The sequence below is a fragment of the Lissotriton helveticus genome, chromosome 12 (assembly GCF_964261635.1).
Source record: "Lissotriton helveticus chromosome 12, aLisHel1.1, whole genome shotgun sequence".
Lineage (NCBI taxonomy): Eukaryota > Metazoa > Chordata > Amphibia > Caudata > Salamandridae > Lissotriton > Lissotriton helveticus.
Window position 1 is genome coordinate 803364620 of NC_136073.1, and position 21185 is coordinate 803385804.

Below are 21185 nucleotides of genomic sequence, written 5' to 3' on the forward strand. Positions count from 1 at the left end.
ACCACAGAAAACATAGAAATCATTCAATTCTTTAAATCCACCTCTTAAAAGGATGCTACCACCTCCTACTACATTGTGTAGTCTCTCCCAAGGGCGGCGCGACCTTCTTAGACAGAGTCCCATTCTCTCCCTTACTGGAGACAAGCTAAATACTTCCCCTCTAAAGAAGCCACAACTGGACCATGATGGTCTGGCTCACCATCAGCCAATCATCGATTTCTCCTTTCCGCTCCGTTTTTGAAAGCGTGAGAACTTCTGCTTCAAGCCACATTACCCAACTCCAGGCCCTCCAATGCCTCCGATTAAGTGACCGTCCTGGATACTGTTCTGAAATGATATCAATCCAGGTCACTGAGGATTGATGACGCCCTAGAGATCCTTCATAAAAGATTCAGAATTTCTCAGCTGAGTTTGACACTATCACTCACTACCGCACCCTGCTCAGTTATTTAAGTGGCTGGTAAGGAAAACGTAAGGGTAAATACCCCAGTATTGACTCCTAAAGACCTCCTACAGCGAATCTTGCGTTACATGAACCAAAATCTTTCAAGGCCGAAAGCCTGTAAAAAATTCAGGCAAGCGGGCCTTCTTCGATGATAGGTCTCCCGCTGAAACAGACAGCAACCAAAGAAGTAATGTCAGATCCTCTGAATGTAGCCCCAGTTTTCCTCTCATGCTTTATTCCTGAGACCGCAGTGAAACAAAATCTTCAGAGGTAAACCACAAGTTAAACAAAAGGAAGTGTTTTTAAAAAAAAAATGCACTCAATGACTTCTCAGTGAATTCTCGGGGTTGCCAAAGGACTTTGAGGTACTGGTCCAGGAACTGTAAAGAGCAACAATAAAGATATTATGATGTAGGTTCAAAGAAGTGTCACTGCAGTCTGCACAGAGTAAGAGTATAGTACATCAAGAATACAATAATATACAGAAACAGAGCAAATCCTCAAATCGGACACAATGCCTACTAGCTTCCCAGCCCAAAAATAAGAAGCAGATTAAGGGTACATATGACAACCGGTAGGCCTCAGAAAGTGCCTGGATTCAATATGGAGGCGTGATGGAGACTTGAGGAAATGTACGAAATTAGGGAGAAAGGATAAATAACAGCAGGACTCCAGCAAGACCGTATCAAGAGGGAGGGAAGAAAGACTAAACAAAACGAAAAAACAAGAAAAGTTACTCCGTTAAGGAGTAAAGGAGGCTGGGTTCCTGAAATATTGTGGCTGCCCTATATGACCCGGAAGTGCTTCTTCACAATAGAAATAACTGATCCAGGCCAACTCAGTGGGCATGTGCCATCTTGCCCCTCCTTCCTAACACTCTCGTTCTATTTGCTGAACCTATGTATCCTTCAATGCCCGACTGCCTCTACTGAGCTTGCAGGCGCAGGCACTCAGATGCATCGAAATGACCATCTTTCTTGACTCCCTGTTGAAAGAGACTGCCACAGGGGTACCCAACAATACATTTTCACAACTATTCCAAGACTGTGGATAGAATAGTATATTATCCTGTCTTCAAATATCTGCCAAATTTATATGTCTCTCCTCCGAGGAAAACGTCAAAATATGACTACTTCTATTATACACAGAAACAGTGGGTTAGTAAAAGGATGAAACATCAGAAATGTCTCTCATCCAGTGATCTGCGAGTCACTCACTTCCCTTTCATAGGACACAATCACCTGTTAGGACGGGGCTAAGGCAGCAGCCTTGTGGTGAGTAAGAGCTCCAAAAACGCGCATGCTCAACTTGGGTGTGTACTATGCTGTTCTGCTTTAATTCTAATAATCCTGTGAAAGACAGTCTTGTGTGCCATTGGCCCAAACAGCTGTTTTCGTGTAGCTAACTCCGAGCAACAATCTTGCCCAGAAGCCCCAAGCACTACTAGCCACTTTCCTAGCCAATAACTCCTCATGCACAGGCATCCCAGAAAGGCAGATTTATTTATGTATGCGTTTTTATATATAGATGGTTTACACATGTCAGATAAAGCCAATGAGCGCGTCACGTTAAATTATGTAATAAAATGAGCAAAACGAAAAAGCCTCTGCTATTTCTGTGGGTCCAGAATGTATTTTGGAGTATTCTGCCCTCTAGTGGCAGATCCCCGAACTGTTTCATGGATCCCAACCTCACAAGATCCATGAGCCAATTAGGGGGCGCTTGTTGATGACAACTGGTGCTTAGATTAATTGGAGCAGAATTTGCTCCATTCTCTAACACCAATCGTGTTCAGCTGTTTTCCGATCCCTGTCCTTTTCAGTTTCAAACACTGATGCAAACGTTGTGCTCCCAGTTCTACCAGCTATGGGAAACCTGTATGGTGGAGCGTTGGATGGCGCTTGCCAAAGGACTGACTATGCCCTCCCTGCCTCTTTGTCTGTGTTAACACTACTTTGCAACACTACAGGCAGCAGCAGTGGTACTCATCCTTTCTAACAGAAGCTGATTTGAAGACTGGATTGATCATAGGCACAAATATGATGACGGTCACATAGAGATGCTGCAACATGCACCTCCAGACAACAAATGGCATCAGCTTTCACGCGAAACATACAGACCAGATTACTGCATTGTAAGATAAGGAAAGCCTTCAGCGCAGTTTACTTGCAGTGACTCTGATCCGTTTTACTGGACCATAGAAAATATGTGCTTGGCCATCCGAGGAGTTTTCTGTAGTATTGTGTTGACTGCGCTTACTATTTAGTCCAATATGCACTGCATGATTTACTAATTTCAGCAAAAGCATGTTTTTAGTTTAAACCATGGGTTTTCACATACTTTTTCCCGGGGGCCAAAAGTACAGTCTGATTTGTGGCTGAGGGCCGCAGAGATGAGCCTGCGGGTGGGAGATGGGTGGAATTTGGTTGGGGCGGAGCTATTAGAGGGGGAAAAGAAATCACAACCTTTTCAAAACATTTTTAGACAATGCTGTATTTCAAAAGGAGATTTAACTACAAAGCTACATAGAGGGGCTTTTCAAATAACTGAATGACCTTTCAGAGAAATGCACACTTTAAAAAAAACGCATTTTATTGACATTTTGATCATATACTTTTATTATTAGGCTATAGCAATCTTAAGAGGCATTCCAGTCAGCTTGAGTCAGCTGTGGAATGTTCAGTACAACATGGTTAGGCAAAGGCCAACAGGGGAGGAGGGAGAGGGGTGGCGGGGCGTACCAAGTGCAGATTATAACACAATCCTTATTAACCAGATACTCAGCACATGCCCAATGCCTTAGGCCTGCACTGCACAGTTCTCAACTGTGCCCTGTTATAAACACCTGTGCATAACCTGAATGCCCACAGATATGAAGGCAGCTCACAAAAGTATTATATTGCATTTAACGTTGCCTACAGAAACACAACATCCTAGAAACAAATTAAACACAGGGAATTATAGAGTGAATAAAATGTGAAGATAGAACAAGAATAACATGGCTGTTCTCAGGCTGGGAGTCCAATGTCTTTTTTTAAATGTATTGAATGCAGCTGGTGGTGAGGCAGGGTGTGGTGGTCAAGACAATTACTGGTAGTGCTCCACAAGGAGTCCCCCCTCCCTAGGATGACATCTAGTTTTAAGGCTCTGCAGAGGCCTAGACATGGTAATTAAGTCACCCCCATTATTATCAGCAATCCTTTTTTATTCGCAGCGTAAGACTGGGACAAAAAATAGACTGGGCACCAAAGTAAAAGTGGCACACATTTGCGAATTACATACGTTAAAAAAAATGTGGGCCATGTTTGCAAATTACAAGTCAGAGCTGCACTTACACTGAAGAAACACTCTAACAAGATATATAAATAAACCGTTTACTTACCTTTGGTAAAGTACTCTGATAGATGTTTATTTGCAATGATAGATGAGTAATGTTCGCCTATAACACACATGCAGTTATAGGTGAACCAGCATTCATCTGTAAACAGACACTCAGAAACAGGAGGAATGCTGCTCACCTGTGAACAGACAGGGAGTCTGATTTTACCATATAAAAAAAGAGACATGCAATGACATGGAGGGCGGGAGGGACAGGGTCAAACTGGGACACACAATAGGACCCGGTACCAACATAATTGTCCCCGCTTTTGTAAACTAAATACTTGGCCCATATCAGCAAATTATGACCGTTTTTATTCCGTAAAGACATGCTTTATACGTTTTTTGCAAAGGTATGGAAGACTGCATGGATTTGAGCTTGCTGCACACAATTTTACTTTTATTACCAGGCAAATCAACAGTAAAACCTGGCCGAGCAGACTATAAACCAGGCCCACAAAAAGCCAAAAAACTGTCCACACACTGACCTGAAAGGCCATCTGCAGGCAAAGTTTACAGCTAGACAGGCAGGCTTCCTGACGAGGAAGGCAGACTAGCTGGTGGCATGCAAAGAAGTGAAACAGGCTGGTCGGGGAATAGGCTGGCCAGATCCACCGGAGGCCCCCCTGTGTTCAGTCCTTTTGGAGAGCAGGCTGCAGGCGGCATGGACAATGCAGGCTGCGGGCGGTGACATCCTTGGCAAAGGTAAAAGGAAGCTTACTGACCGGGTCCTTAATAGTTAGCAGTGACTGCGTTAACAGCTGACTTTTAAGGGCCTTTGCTTCCGCCAGTGCTTGGCGCGTGTCGTCACTGAGGCTTTCAGTACACACAATAGAGCGCCACTGGAGCAGGCGCAGTAAAGTTGCGATTGCGATGCTCGAGCAGCCCTCTTTTGTATTTACTGAAAGCTGTGGGTGATCCTGCTATGCAGCAGCTGTGCTGGGCTTGCCCCAGCATGATCGGGCCCATAAAAAAGGTCTGTGGGCCGCCAAGCAAGGTCTGCCGAGCCGTAATCTAAGTACCACAGGTTTAAACGGATCAAAAGTTACTTAAGAGAAGCACCACAAGGGATTGCTATGCAGTGACTTATCCAAGGTAAAGGTAAACCTGGCATCTTTCAGTTTCTGATTTCTGTATTCAGGTCTTAAGCTGGGTACTACTGAGGGCATCCTCTGTCCAAACAGTATTTAAATTGTGCACTTAATGTCACACAAAAGTGAAATATACTGTTATAGAATGTCTGAATCAGCATTCATTGGCAAGATCCTGCACAGTTATTCTGGATTGTGCTGTAATGCAAGGTGACTGCACTGGTCACACCTCTTCATTCACACTATCCAAACATCACAAAATGCACCATTGAACATACATTAACTGAAAAGGTGGTTGAGGGTCTAAGGGACGGTTTTACGACCTAACAGTGCTACTATCCCTAAATACAGTGAAAACAACAACAGGTAGCAAGGGGTCAACAACTGTATGTACTAGCGGAAAACCCACGTGGTGAGATAGAAGGAAAGAGAATAAGGAAAGAACTACTAAAGTGTTGTAATAAATACACATAGGGTCTCTCATCACTGTGAAAAGATTCCCATCAGTCACCACTCGGATGCGCCCTTCATCATCTGGGATCCTTCTTCACCGAAGGTAGATTTTGAGACCCACTGTGGATTGGCAGTTGTTATGAAGCCTTATCCTATAAGTGGTGCCCAGTGTGAGGAGAACACATGATGAATAGTGTGGTGACTGAAAAGCAGTGCTCGAACTAAAGTGCAAAGCGAAGTTGTGAAGAAAAAATGTAAAATTAGGTAAGGAAGAGAAAAATACATTTATTTGGATTCTCTTCTATCCTAAGGTAAAAAAGTGCGTAGTGGTGTAAACAAATAACCACTAGTATAGATGTAAGGTCGACATGTTTCTGCAGACTAATAAGATCCACATGGTATCTGGCTGCTTCCTCGGGACCATTAGCGCTACTGCTTATATAGAAAAAATGTGAAGGAAAGAAAAAGATAAAATATCACCTATTTTGTAGTGATACAATCCTTCTCCTGACTGTATAGTTCAAACCAGGTGGAGGATCCATTTCCAACAGGACACACATGTGGGGAGAAACAAAAGTACACACAGAATTGGATACAGAACACTGTATTGAAGCTCATCTTTCTAAAACAGTGTGATCTCTCAAGATCATCTCATTCATAGCGGAAATGTGGTGTCCTATAATTAAAGACTATCCACATCCGTCTCAAAGCACACATATTTGTAGCTGCTCACTCACCAAATCAGCAGGAGAGAAAGGTCCCACCTCACCTGGCTACAGCGCAGGTAAAACAGGGCACCGCTCTGAGTAGCGAAACAAACACATAAAAAGAAGATTAGGACACACCAGGCGTCGCTCCCAACAACACATACCATTAAGTCAAAATAGTGAGTTTGGAAAAAGCACTTATTAGATGTACATATAGTGCAACCACTTTATAATGAAATAAATCCTTAGGGTTTGCCCACATTCATTTGCGGGTGGTCATTAACTCCATTTCTGTATCAGCGCTGAGATAGACAGATACTGTTAGTAACTAAAGCCAAAGCTGTTATCTCGTATATCAACTGTAGCCAGGCTGCAAGTATGCGTGTGAAAATAGCAACCTCTATCATTGCTGTAGGCGTGGCAATACAGGAGCAATCATAGAATGGCCGAGGCCGGTGTTATAAACACACATGTCCCCCGCTCGTCGTACACGTCTTAAACAAAACCAAGAACACAGCGCCCAAGTCTTAGCCAAATCGTGTGATGTGCTTACCTATCCGTCGGTACCCCGGGCGTCCCTCTGGGCTGTCGTGGGAGGTACCAACGTGGCGCACAAAGACACGTTTTATTACCGTAGAATCGGCGTCTGTGGGTCGCCTGAGTGACGTCAGTGTCCACGCGACGCGCATCGCATCATGGGAGAAGTAGTTTATTAGAAATGGAAAAACTACAAAAACGTGCCACTGTCTTTCTTTCGTGTTTTGACGTCTAGATTGTCTGAGCGAGTATAGTCTAATAGTGACTCTCATGTAGCTCGGAGACATAAATACCAGATTTAGATCGTAAGAATACTGTTAGAGGGAAAAATGCTTAATATACAGCGCACTTTGCTGAGCATTCAATCAGTACATACGTTAGGGTGTTATATGATGTAATTACCAGGCAAGTCACGTAAATTATGCAATGGGTCAAAATCAAAGAATGCATAATGGCCATTGCAAGAGACCTTGTTTTAGATCGTAAAGATCCTGTTTAGTGCAGAAATGCTTAAGACAAAAAGCACTTTGTTGGGAATTAAGTATGTACATACATTAGTGTTTACATGATGCAGTTACCGGACAAGTCACAAGTTCTGCAAGGGTCAAAATCAAAAAATGCATAATGGGCATGGCAAAAGACCTTATTTGAGGATCTTACTTGGGTTTAAGCAAATTTGATAAACTAATTACCCAGCATAACGTCCATAAATTACTTGTATTATAGCTACAAGTGAATATTAGCCAAACAGAAGGTTACAGTGAATCTCGTCGTCACTACAGCCCCAAATTCATTAGAGTGACATCCACGGGATGGCCTCATTAAGTCCCACTCTGTCAGTTTTGAGTTTATACACCCATCGTTGTTCTTTTTTAAAAAGAAAACTGCTAATGTCAGTTATGTGGGGTGGGATCATAGGTTGTTCTATCACTGTCCATTTTAAATCTGTGGGCAAATGGCCGACATCCATAAAGAGTTTAGTGAGTCTGGTTGCCTGTTTGCAACATCTAATCGAGCTCTTATGCTCTGCAATTCTTGTTTTGACTTTACGTGTAGTCATGCCCACATATTGTTTATTACAGGGGCATGTAATGAGATAAATCACATTTTGACTATTACAATTGGTAAAGCGTCGTTGTTCCCAGGGGCGATCTGTGCCAATGTCAATCTGTGTGGACTTAGATGTTAGCGAACAAGATACACAATTGCCACACGGATGGTGGCCTGTGACTGCTGGCATATCCCACAGAGTACCTATCGTGCGGGTAGTTGTGTTTCTGGGTCTAGTATGGACCAGCTGGTCCTTCATATTCCGTCCGCGCTTGAAGGCGAACAGTGGGGGCGGTAAATTGGCGGTGTCATTACCGGTGTTCAGAATCGCCCAGTGCTTCTTCACAATTTTTTGAATACGATTAGACTCCGTACTAAAGGTGTTGACGCATGTTATTCTTTTCTGTGCCGGTTTGGGAGGCAGTAGTTCTAATAGACCATCCCTGTTGTTGTTTGAGGCACGTTTCTTAGCGGTCCTAACCAATCTCTTCGGGTATTTTTTCTCAATCAGACATTTCTCCAGGGTTTGAGAATGTTCCTCAAATGCAGATTTGGTAGAACAATTCCGTTGGATTCGAAGGAATTGTCCGTAAGGCAGATTGTCAAGAAGTGCCTTAGGGTGAAAGCTTTCATAGCTCAACAACGAGTTCCTTGCTATAGGTTTGCGAAAGATCTCTGTGTGCAAACCAGTTGGGGTTGACGTGATCAGTAAATCCAAGAAAGCTAGCTGATGTCTGCTATACTCCATGGTGAATTTCAAGAAGGGATTCCTCTCGTTCAACCACCCATGAAACTCATTCAAGTCATCGCTGTGCCATGCCACACTACCAGGATGTCGTCTATGTAGCGTTTCCATAGACGTACACATCCAAGGAAGGGATTACTCTCATTGAGCACATGATGTTGCTCAACACTGTGTACGTACAGATTAGCGAGACTAGGAGCAAAAACGCTGCCCATACTAGTCCCGCTAATCTGAAGGTACACAGACTCTTCGAACATGAAGAAGTTTTCCGTCATAGCCAGAGTAGCCAGATTCATAATCAATCTCACAGGTGTAATGGAATCTGAATCCCTGGCAGCGAGGAGACTCTCTATCACCTCCAAGGTTTCAGTTTGGGGTAGGGAGGTATATAGGCTCTCCACGTCGAAGGAGACTAAAAAGTCTCGTTCAGTGTCAAAAGTGACCTCTGGTAGAACTCTGAGCACTGCTTTGGTGTCTTTCAAATAAGTAGGCCTTTCAAGTACCAGCGGCTGAAGAAAGCAATCCACAAACGTGGAAAGAGGTTCAAGCAACGAGCCTATGCCCGATATTATGGGGCGCCCAGGGGGTGGTCTCTGGGGTTTATGTACTTTAGGCAGTACATAGAAGTATGGCATCACTGGATTGGTTGCACATAAATATTGTGCCTCTTTATCCGTGATCCATCCTTCGGCAGAAGCCTCCTCAACAATAGTACCAATGAGGGTGGTCAGTCTCATTGTAGGGTCTGTGCTTAGTTTCCGATAGGATTTTTTATCATCCAGTTGTTGCAGGCATTCCTCCCGGTAGGTGCTGGTGTCTAAAAGGACTATAGCACCCCCTTTGTCTGCCGGCTTAACTGTGATAGATGAGTTGTTTGCCAAATCGTTCAGAGCTTCTTGTTCTCTTTTATTTAAGTTGATAAAAGGTTTTCGTTGTTGTTGAAGTAGCAACTGTAAATCATGATCTACTGCTTCTTCGGAGGCCATGACCTTAGCGGGTAACCCTATTGTGGTAGGATTGAATCTGGAGGGTTTCCTTAACCCAGTGTTGGCATCATGGGTTTCAACAGTCGCATCCTGACTCTCTTTGTTGGCAAATAGAAAGTGCAGACGGATCTTCCTGAAGAATTTATTCATTTCAACATTAGTGAGGAAAGGATCAACGGAGTTCGTAGCAACAAACCCAAGGCCTCTGTTCAGTACATTTTCTTCAGTTGTTGTCAGAACATGGGAACTCAGATTAATTACGAGAGAGGTCCCGCTGATGTCCCTGGTGTTTCTTGGGAGATCTTCCCATTCCTCAGGTCCATCGTCTGGGGAGGTAGGTTCCATTGAACCTGTCCCTGCTGTTGGGAACGGCGTCGGCCTCTTGTTCTCCCTTGGCCGTAGCCTAAAAAAGGCTGCTGAGTGTAATCAGAATAGAAATGGGGGGGACCATAGGGACCTCCTGGCGGAGGGAAAGTAGGGGTGCCCCACGGCATGGGTTGCCACCAGGGTGGAGGGGGTGGTGGGCCGTAACCTTGATTCTGGCCACCCCAATTCCTCCTATTATTTCCTCTGCCTCTCCTGTTGTTAGATGTATTGGCAGAGCTAGGTGTATCGGAGTCACTCGACTCAGTGTCAGAGCCGGAGGTGCCATAAGTAGAGCCCCCTTTGTGGCCTTGCCTACAGCAATGATAGAGGTTGCTATTTTCACACGCATACTTGCAGCCTGGCTACAGTTGATATACGAGATAACAGCTTTGGCTTTAGTTACTAACAGTATCTGTCTATCTCAGCGCTGATACAGAAATGGAGTTAATGACCACCCGCAAATGAATGTGGGCAAACCCTAAGGATTTATTTCATTATAAAGTGGTTGCACTATATGTACATCTAATAAGTGCTTTTTCCAAACTCACTATTTTGACTTAATGGTATGTGTTGTTGGGAGCGACGCCTGGTGTGTCCTAATCTTCTTTTTATGTGTTTGTTTCGCTACTCAGAGCGGTGCCCTGTTTTACCTGCGCTGTAGCCAGGTGAGGTGGGACCTTTCTCTCCTGCTGATTTGGTGAGTGAGCAGCTACAAATATGTGTGCTTTGAGACGGATGTGGATAGTGTTTAATTATAGGACACCACATTTCCGCTATGAATGAGATGATCTTGAGAGATCACACTGTTTTAGAAAGATGAGCTTCAATACAGTGTTCTGTATCCAATTCTGTGTGTACTTTTGTTTCTCCCCACAAGTGTGTCCTGTTGGAAATGGATCCTCCACCTGGTTTGAACTATACAATCAGGAGAAGGATTGTATCACTACAAAATAGGTGATATTTTATCTTTTTCTTTCCTTCACATTTTTTCTATATAAGCAGTAGCGCTAATGGTCCTGAGGAAGCAGCCAGATACCATGTGGATCTTATTAGTCTGCAGAAACATGTCGACCTTACATCTATACTAGTGGTTATTTGTTTACACCACTACGCACTTTTTTACCTTAGGATAGAAGAGAATCCAAATAAATTTATGTTTCTCTTCCTTACCTAATTTTACATTTTTTCTTCACAACTTCACTTTGCACTTTAGTTCGAGCACTGCTTTTCAGTCACCACACTATTCATCATGTGTTCTCCTCACACTGGGCACCACTTATAGGATTAGGCTTCATAACAACTGCCAATCCACAGTGGGTCTCAAAATCTACCTTCGGTGAAGAAGGATCCCAGATGATGAAGGGCGCATCCGAGTGGTGACTGATGGGAATCTTTTCACAGTGATGAGAGACCCTATGTGTATTTCTTACAACACTATAGTAGTTCTTTCCTTATTCTCTTTCCTTCTATCTCACCACGTGGGTTTTCCACTAGTACATACAGTTGTAGACCCCTTGCTACCTGTTGTTATTTTCCATTGAACATACACCACAAAGGTTTTGGTTACAAGAAGGATTTCTGTCTTTTCTGATTTTAAGTTAATAAAGTTCTTGTCCGGCTGTTCGTTTTTTGGCTAGCGCATATTCTGAACTCCATGTACCTTCACAAATCATTGTGTTAAGGTTTAATGTGGAATGCATGATTAAAGAATGACACGTCGAAACATGCAATTATACTAGTTAGCGGGAAAGATGGAAAATTGCAAAGGCAAAGACAGAGCAGACCTGTGAGGGACACCAAAATTGAAACTACTCGTGGGTGAGCTTACCGAACAAAACCTACCTGTACTAAATGATTCAATCCACCACAGCACGTTCCGCTGCTTTCCTGATTGGGAGAGAAGCCGTAATGCAGAATTTGTGGTCAACAATGTCAAATGTAGCTGAAATAACTAAAATAAAAATCACTGCTGAAACAGCATCTGCGCTATTGATCGTTCCTATTTCAGGAATGCAACAAGTATTAATATCATGCCTCGGGCCAGAATCCTGAATGGTGACTGAACCCAGAATGATGAGAACCTAATAACTTATCTGACCACACAAACTCTTTTATTTAAACAGACGCTGCCTTACCTCCACAATTCAGAAGAAAAGGCCAGTCTCTAATTAGTCAAAAGTATTGCTTCCTTAGGAGAAATGCTATGGGAACAATTTTTACCCATGGTGAAAAGTCTGCTGAAGTCACTTTAGGAATCACAAATTATTCTTTATACGTCCTGAAAGGTCCTCTGTTGAGCCCGAATGTTTATTATTTTTAATCAGCGCTGCTGTTTCTTGAATTGATGAAGTATTTTAAACTGAAAGTTTTGGATACAAATGCCATATGACTATCATGTGAAATGTCCATGTAGCGTAGACCGTGATGCCCAACTTCTTAGCCTATATTTGTGAATGTCCATTATTCTGTTGCACAACTTAAGATAAAACGTTTCTAATGAGCTGTAATGTAATCACATGCAGCAAGACTACCCCAAATCTGTATGGGCTGGACCAAAAGCCTTCATTGCTACCATGTAACCATACAATTAGCCCTGTGTTACTCTTTCCAGAACTTTGCTGTCAGTTATCAACTTTAGCACATCCACTGTTCACAAGTTCCTTTGCTCAAATTGTCCCACCTCTCACCATGCCATTGATTGGGTCTTTGGCCTGGCGTCAACTTGAATTGAGGTTTCAAAGAAACAACATTTTCCACTCTAAAGCTCCTTCTTTCTAGAAGATAGCAGTCATTCAATCAGTCTGTGTTAACATCTGGTGCGATTTTTTGATCATAAATTTCTGTCCCAACCGGGCCAACTTAGCCTTTCTTCCATCTGATGTTGATTATGTGACAGATTTTAAGAATTGACACGTTCATAATATCATCCTGACAATTCCCTGGCTGTCAAGTCGTAAGTCTACACACATTATCTTTAACCCTCAGTGAGTGATTTTTGTCTCCCCTGTATGCATTTTCTTCTCTAAGGAGAAAGACCATTTTTGTCTACTTTGAGCCCTACTAAGCTTTGTCACGTAATTTGCTTCAAGAACTCTTTAATGAGCGAGGACCAGAGCTCTCTCAAAAGCCACTTGTGGACGCCAGGAGCACCGTCACCCCAAAATGCAGCCCACCTAAAAGAGCTCACAAACGGATCTTGCCAAAGATATAGGAGAAAAAGCCCATCTATCCTCCCTGGATTAAGTAATTACAAGGGTTGATGCCACAGTCATAGTGATCCGTCATGAAGCCGTGATCACGGCAGATGTGCTGAGGCATCCCCACCACCCCCGCACACCGATAATGGTCTTCCATTTGTCTTAGAGCACTCTGATTGACCTCCTTCCTAGAACCCCAGCATTGCCTTCTCTTGTAGAAAGGTTAAAGATGCTATCCTGTGGATGATGTCACAACAGATCTAAAAATCCAACCAGGCATCATCAAACACACACATTCTGTTATGTCAATTGTTGCTGACAGAGATGCAGGAGTGGGTAAAAATTACTTTATTTTCCTCTACTCTGGATGGCACCTTCCCGAGCAATGAGGGAGGAATGGAAAACTTGTTTTATGCCTTTGTCTATTTCACTTGGAATCATATGATATATAATTATATACGTTATTGTTGCCTCCTTTAAGCTCACCCTGGTTGCACTCCTATTTAAAGGCCATCCAATTACGTGGATTGTGATGTCTTTTGCGGTGAGATTATTTTTGTCCAGTTAACCCATTTTGATGGCACATCTGGAATCTCCATTATTTATTTATTTATTTATTTATAAGGTTTTCTATAGCGCGAACATGACCTGTGAGGGTATCGGAGCGCTTTACAAATGATCGGAGGTTCTTTGGAGTTCCTATTTCATATTTGACCCCAATAGTGTGGTACGTTGGAGTGGAGTTTCATTGTAGGGTCTTCTTCCCACAATGTTTTGATCCACTTAGGGTTGTGGTTTGGACTTGTGTACCTTAATGCACTCCATCATCTCATCAGCAGGAGGATCATTCCCAAGTTACTCCTAAGGCAGGCTTGTAGTCTGCATCTGTTGGGTTGGGTGGCCCATCCTATGACATTTGAGAGGGGTGAGATTAAGGACTTCAGAATCTTTCCTCGCAATGGTTTTCTTGTTCCCCTCCTCCTTTCCACATTGACATAGCAATTATTATCTATTTGCTTGAAGGTTGTAGGTAGTCAAGATGTTCTCACTGGTGGACTACATCCACCTCATGATCTGCTAAAGGCACAGATTTTCTTTCTCAGAGACCTGCTCTTGCCCACACACTATGCAGGTGTAGATGCTTTGCCGTTCTCAGCCTTCTATCAACTTTGCAACTGTGCTTTATCTGTAAGTACAAGTTATTTACTGACCTTATCTTAGAAGTCCTACTTCTGCCTCACCCAGATGAACAGCCTTCAACCTCGCCTACTAGTGGGGTGGCTGGGTGAGGGAAATGACGGAGTATTGAAAAAAAGTTTCCCTTTTAAACATATTTGAACTGGACAAAAAATATCTTTGACAGCCTTGCCCTTCTCCGAACACAGAGAAGGGATGCTTAGAGCTAAAAGTAGAAAGCTCACAATGTTGAAAAATTTGTACTTACTCTGCAGCTGCCAAGCACCAACATCCACTCTCCCAAAACACACTTTAAAGATTTACTGAGATACGACAAAGCTAGAGACTACAGTGTGCTCTTGTATTTACTTCACCCTGGTTATTCATTAGAGAATCATGGCCAATTACTGCATATATGTGTCTCTTATGATTAAAGGTTTTTTAAGCCTTGGAAGGCAAAGGTCCTTAAAGTATCAGTTATGGTAAACCTTTCTAAGAAAATGATTGCCGTTTTGTAATTATTAAAATACTTTTTATTTATATAAAAATCAGAATCGTGTTAAATTATACTACAGTTTCTGCTTAGAGCACTGTTACTTTGTCCTCTGCAATCTTACGACATAACTTTAGAGCATTATTTTTTCTATGGTTTAATAATTTAACCTCAAGTTGTTGAGCTACTCTAATGGAGTCTTGCAAGTACTCCTACCTATTGGAGGGTGTCCAGTGGACTGGTCGGTATTGCGACCTTCGCTGAACACTGGTAGGAATGAGACTGGCAATTGTTGAAGGAAGGTGGGCAGGTCTAGGCACTGTCATCTACGCTGATTTGTCATCCTGTTTAGTGTTTTACATGTGCTCTCATCAGCGGTGCTCCTAAGTTTATGATGTGTCTTGCAGTAGTGTGTGGTGTGCATGACGTCATCTGGGTCATGCAGTGAATGGGTTTGTTGACACATTCCAATGTATAATGTTGTGCAGCGTGATGTGATGCTATTTGGGCTGCGTTTGAGTTGTTTTGGACTCTGCCACATGTTGATGTATAGAGGGGCTGAGGAGCATATTTTGATGTGTCAAGATTAAATGTGGCATGGGTAGTGGTGTATGATGTTGTCAGTAATGATGAATATGATGTGGTGTGAGGTTGTAAATATGTTGTGAGAACTCAGCACATCCAATGCCTTGCATCGCCTCCATAAAGGATCTCGCATCACTTGCGGGTCTGACATGCACATTTTGTTGTACACTTACCAGATTTTCAGAGGCGCCACCTCCTGGCAAATCTTTCAGTTTTCCTAAAAATGTATATGCATCTTGTGCTGTGACAAGAATTAATTTTCCTAGTTTGTCTGATTTATTTTTACACATATCTGTGCATACAGGTATATCATAGGAACACTTGAAGTGATGGTGGCAGAAAACTACATGCTGGTGTACCTGAATGGGGCCACCCCTCGCAGTAAAATTCCAACCATGGGATGGCTCAAACAGTGTTATCAGACCATTGACAGGCGGTAAGGAACTAACTTATTGTTGAATAAAAGCTTTATGACTTTAATGTTTCCTTCAATCTAAAGGAAATGGACTTGATGTATCACCTGAGAATTCTGCCACCTGCTGAGCAGGATCTTGGAAGCATGGTGAGTGGGCTTGGCCCCAGGTGTCTGAGAAGAATGGAACCCTCACCATTTAAACCAGTGATGTCCAATGTAGGGGCCGAATCTTTGATGTAGTTTCAGGATAAGGAATTGTTTCTTACCTGTAACTCCAGTTCTCCCAGGGGAATTTCCATTATAGTCCAAAGCACTGAATAGTCCCGCCCATGTTTGGGGACCCCAGAGCACTTTTTCATGATAGATCTTCAGTGTAGATGTTCGCTTTTCCTGAGGAAGGCCTGCAGTCACTTAAGAAAGAAAAATATTATGCAGCCTATAGGAATAGGCTACAATGACCCAAGTCTTCACCTTGCACTTTAAAAGGGGGCAAGGAGAATTGCATACGTGTTTAATTTCATGATATTTTAATATAACCACATAAATCTATTTCACAAACCCCTTTTTAGGTCTCGCCTGTCGATGCGCATGCGCATCGAGCTTGCGAGACTATTGGGGCTTATCCACTCTTTAACCAACTTGCAAGGAATCGTGGCGATTCCTTGCAGTGCACGAGAAATTTAAGCTCAATGCGCATGCGCATTGAGCTTAAAAGCGCGTGCACATGCCCCCAGCCGCCTGCCTTGCCTACTCTCTCTCTCACAGCCTCCCCCAGCTCCGCCCCCTCACTTCTTGATTGCACGGCCGCTAGGCCGTGCCTCCCCTACTCTCCTCCCCCCTCCTCCTCCTACTCTCGTGTCGCACCTCTCCCCGCTCCGCCCCCTCCCCGCCGTGTTACGGTCTTTGCAACTCCCCAGCCATATGTTGCTTTGTTTTCGCTGCTTTACACGATAAGATCAAAGAGCTGTGAATAACGCGAAGAAAAATGCGTCGTGTTCCCATAGTAACGTTTTCCGGATTGGACTTTATCCGCCAATCAAAAAGCATATTAGACCTCCACCAACGCTTGTATAAAGGCGGAAGAAGTCGCTGAACTGCGCCCTTCTTCGCAAATATAAACAATGTGGACAATATAACCTTTAAAACATTCAATGATATGGGTAATAAATTCTTTGTTGTTGTCGCCCCACATCCGCCTCTCACCGCACCGACGCCACCTCGCCTCAGACGGCCCCCTCCCTCCTCCCCCCCCCTCTCTTTCTCGCACACTTCTTTCGCCCTTTAGCCTCCCTCCTCTCTCGCGCACACTCCACCCCGCCGGAGCCTCGCATCACTCTGCAGTCTCTGCCTCGCGCCCGCCATTGCCCCCTCCCCTTCAATCTCTCTCGCGCACAATCCACCCCGCCGGAGCCTCGCATCACTCTGCAGTCTCTGCCTCGCGCCCGCCATTGCCCCCTCCCCTTCAAGGGGACTGACCACGTGCTCTCATTATCTCACCTCCCTTTATAATCAATCAAAAAGCATATTAGACCTCCACCAACGCTTGTATAAAGGCGGAAGAAGTCGCTGAACTGCGCCCTTCTTCTCAAATATAAACAATGTGGACAATATAACCTTTAAAACATTCAATGATATGGGTAATAAATTCTTTGTTGTTGTGTCGCCCCACATCCGCCTCTCACCGCACCGACGCCACCTCGCCTCAGACGGCCCCCTCCCTCCTCCCCCCCCTCTCTTTCTCGCACACTTCTTTCGCCCTTTAGCCTCCCTCCTCTCTCGCGCACACTCCACCCCGCCGGAGCCTCGCATCACTCTGCAGTCTCTGCCTCGCATCACTCTGCAGTCTCTGCCTCGCGCCCGCCATTGCCCCCTCCCCTTCAATCTCTCTCGCGCACAATCCACCCCGCTGGAGCCTCGCATCACTCTGCAGTCTCTGCCTCGCGCCCGCCATTGCCCCCTCCCCTTCAAGGGGACTGACCACGTGCTCTCATTATCTCACCTCCCTTTATAATTAATTTACGGTCTTTGCAACTCCCCAGCCATATGTTGCTTTGTTTTCGCTGCTTCTTTGTTGTTGTGTCGCCCCACATCCGCCTCTCACCGCACCGACGCCACCTCGCCTCAGACGGCCCCCTCCCTCCTCCCCCCCCTCTCTTTCTCGCACACTTCTTTCGCCTCCCTTTGAACTTCTCCCAGCTCAATTACTCTCCCCCTAATTTCCCATCACTTCCCTTTACAGCTCTTTTTTGCTCTCCCTCACAAATTCCCCCTCCTTTCCAATTCCAACAGATCACCCCTCCCAATACTGTTCGTCACTGGGCTATAAGTGGGATGCAAAGGTGTTTGGGGGAGGGGGTCTCCAAAAGGTTTTTGGCCTATTTAATTTATTTCCATAGTATGTGCCACCCAACATGAATTTTGGTTCCTCTCCCAGCTTTCCTTTATTGCATCCAGTTATAGAACACAAAAATTGACGTGCACCAAAAACCTAACAGGACTATTGCAATTTATTTATTTATGTGTTTTTAACATAGCGCGCACTTTACCCAGAGTTGTCAGAGCGCTTTAGACTAGAGCGAAGTAAATTACATAAGGAAAAAGTGACATGGTAGTAGACAACACTACTTATATGTACAGCAGTTACTCGTGACGTGAGTTACAGATTAACAAATTACATATTCACTCAAGATTACATATTAAGTAAAATTGGAGCGATCAAGGCTGCACAGCTACATAATATATATTTAAAAAATTGAGACAGAGGGTCCTAGTAGCTCTCCTGAGTGTCATGTAACAATAGGGGTCATGACCTGAAATGAGGGGGTATGTGCCAGGTGGGGAGTTTGGCTTTCTCAATGGTCGTTTGCTGTTGAGTAACAGCAATGATTTCGTTGGCAGTAATTAATATCAAAAATGTTTCAATTCCACCACACCCACATCCACCACATCCACCACCACATCCACCTCCACCACCACAACAACCACCGCATCCACCACCACAACCACCATGACATCCACCACCACATCCACCACCACATGCACCACCGCATCCACCACCACCACCGCATCCACCACCACAACCATCACCTCCACATCCACCATGACATCCACCACATCCACCGCATCCACCACCACCACCGCATCCACCACCACATCCACCACATCCACCATCACCTCCACATCCACCACCACATCCACCACCAGGTGCAAATGCAATGTTCTTGGATTTTCGTCACAATAAAATACACTGAACATAATCTTCACAAAATTAATTTACAAACGTTTAAGCTATTGCCATTATAAATTACAATACATTTTATTTAAGTATTAATTATGTACAAAATTAAAAGCCATTGTTATTTGCAATATCAATACATCTAAGTCACGTAAAGACAACACACATTGCATTACAAATGCTATAGGTGTCACATTTGCGAAAGTTCAAACTATTGACATTGTAACTGACAAAGCTATTACTTTTGCTATTTTCAAAACCAACACATAAATAAAAAGTGTCATTTACAATACCAATTGTTCAAACTTTCCTAATGCGAGACCTATTGCATTTCCAATGCTTGTTGAGATGGAGAGCAGGACAGTGTAGCCCTGTAGGCTGTCATTATATGAGTTAAAAATAGAGGCTGTGCCTTTAAGAACCCAGGGACCACCAGTATCCCATCATGCTGAGCAGGTGGCATGTGGCAGTTGCTTCAGTTTTTGTGGCAATGCATGATAATATTTAGGTCCCAAGGTTACCTCTGTCCACTCCACCGGGGAGGAGGGAGGGTTGCCTATGACTGTAATGGAAATTCCCTTAACAGAGAACTGGAGTTACAGGTAAAAAACGATTCCTTGTCTCATAGGGGATTTCCATTTATAGTCATAAGCACTAAATAGAGTAGCAAGCATAACCCTGCTAAGAGTGGTGGATGAGACAGAGAGTTAACTAAGGTAGCCAGTTAAGCAAATAGATTTCGGAGGGAGGCTTGTCCCACTTGAGCGTCTGATCTAGCATCAGAGTCTAGGCAGTAACGCTTGGTTAAATGTATGAACAGATCTCCACGTGGTTGCTTTGCAAATATCCGGTGTAGGGAAATTCCTCAATAAAGCAGCAGTTGCCGCTTTACCACTAATGGAGTGCGCTTTTGGTTTAGCTGATAGTGTCTTGTTAGCTTTTTGATAGCAGAATACAATACAGGAAACTATCCATCGGGAAATGGATTGCTTGGAAGTGTCTAATCTGGTACGGAATAGACCATAGTTGATAAACAATTGGTTCGATCACTGGATGCCACGTCTTACGAAGATAAAACTTCAAGACTGCTCACATCTAGAGAATGAAGAGATCTTTCAGCTGGAGTACAGGGATTCTGAAAGAATGTTGGTAATGATATGATCTGATTACATGGAAATCCGAAATAACCTTAGCAAGAAATTTCGGGTGCATTCTCATAACCACTTTGCTAGAGTGAAAAACAGTGTATGGTTCATGAGAGCATAATCCTGGGACTCGCTGCGGGCTGATGTGATCGGCACAACAAAAGCGGTTTTCCCAAGGGCGGCTCTTCCGCTAAGACGGAGGACATCACCCCACTGCCTTTCAGCACCGCAAAACAGAAAAAAGGAAATGATAATAACGCAATGTTGTTATCACTTTATTTTTCCGTGCTGAGGCGCTCAGACCAATCACAATGCTGTATTGCAGCGTTGTTTGGTTTAGGGGAGCTTGGGTGTTTCCTGTTTGAACAGAAGCCAGGAAGAGGACGGAGCGGACGTAAGAGAGGCAGCCAGCCAGCAGGTAAGTGAATTTTTTTATTTTTTTATCCCCCACCCCACTACTGCTATGCGGGAGCAGCCGCGACAGGGTTTTTCATGGCAGCTGTTGTAGAGCTACCTTGTGTATGGGCTCGAAAGGGTCCTGCATGAGCTGTGCAAGGACTACATGGAGTTCCCAGGGAGGTGAAGGACGTTTAATTCGAGGGAAAACCTTCTTTAACACTTCTAGAAAATCCTTAATGATGGGGATTTTGAGATAAGAGGTTTGTGAAAGACATTTTCTACAGGCAGTAAGAGCTTCCAGGGGAACTTTGTAGAAGAGCATTGTATGGAAGAATGAAATTTTCCTGGCAAGTTATAGGGCCCACGTCCTTATAGGAACACCAGATGCAAAATCTCTTCCATTTGAAGGCATATGCGGAACATGTTGAAGGCTGCTTAGCCTCTTTGAGGATGTCTATGTAGGCTTGGGGTAGATTTGAGTTTAGATACTGCACTAGTTCAGGAGCCACGCCTCCAAATTCAAAGAGGAGATTTTGGGGTGTACCATCTGGCCTTTGAACTTCGTTAGCAGGTCTGGCCTGCATGGCAGCTTGAGATGTGAACACTCTGATCAGTGAAGAAGGTCCATGAACTACCATTGACGTGGCCACTTTGGAGCTTTTAGGATCATCTAGGCTTTCAAGTGGGATAGCTTGATGAGGACTAATGGGATCAGGGGAATCAGCGGAAAGAAATTTGTGAGACCATTTGATCCATAGGGCATTTCCCAGTGTTCCTGGCTG

At 43.9% G+C, this 21185-nt stretch overlaps 1 protein-coding gene across 5 annotated transcripts in view; it reads left to right on the forward strand.

Moving 5' to 3' along the window:
• Positions 1–21185, forward strand: part of BNIPL (BCL2 interacting protein like) — a 181719-nt gene that overhangs the window by 111603 nt on the left and 48931 nt on the right. For all 5 annotated transcript variants that reach the window (XM_078671445.1, XM_078671449.1, XM_078671447.1 and 2 more), the window contains one exon: positions 15514–15645. In XM_078671445.1, coding sequence (XP_078527571.1) covers positions 15514–15645 — 132 coding nt within the window. The remainder of the gene's footprint in view (positions 1–15513; positions 15646–21185) is intronic.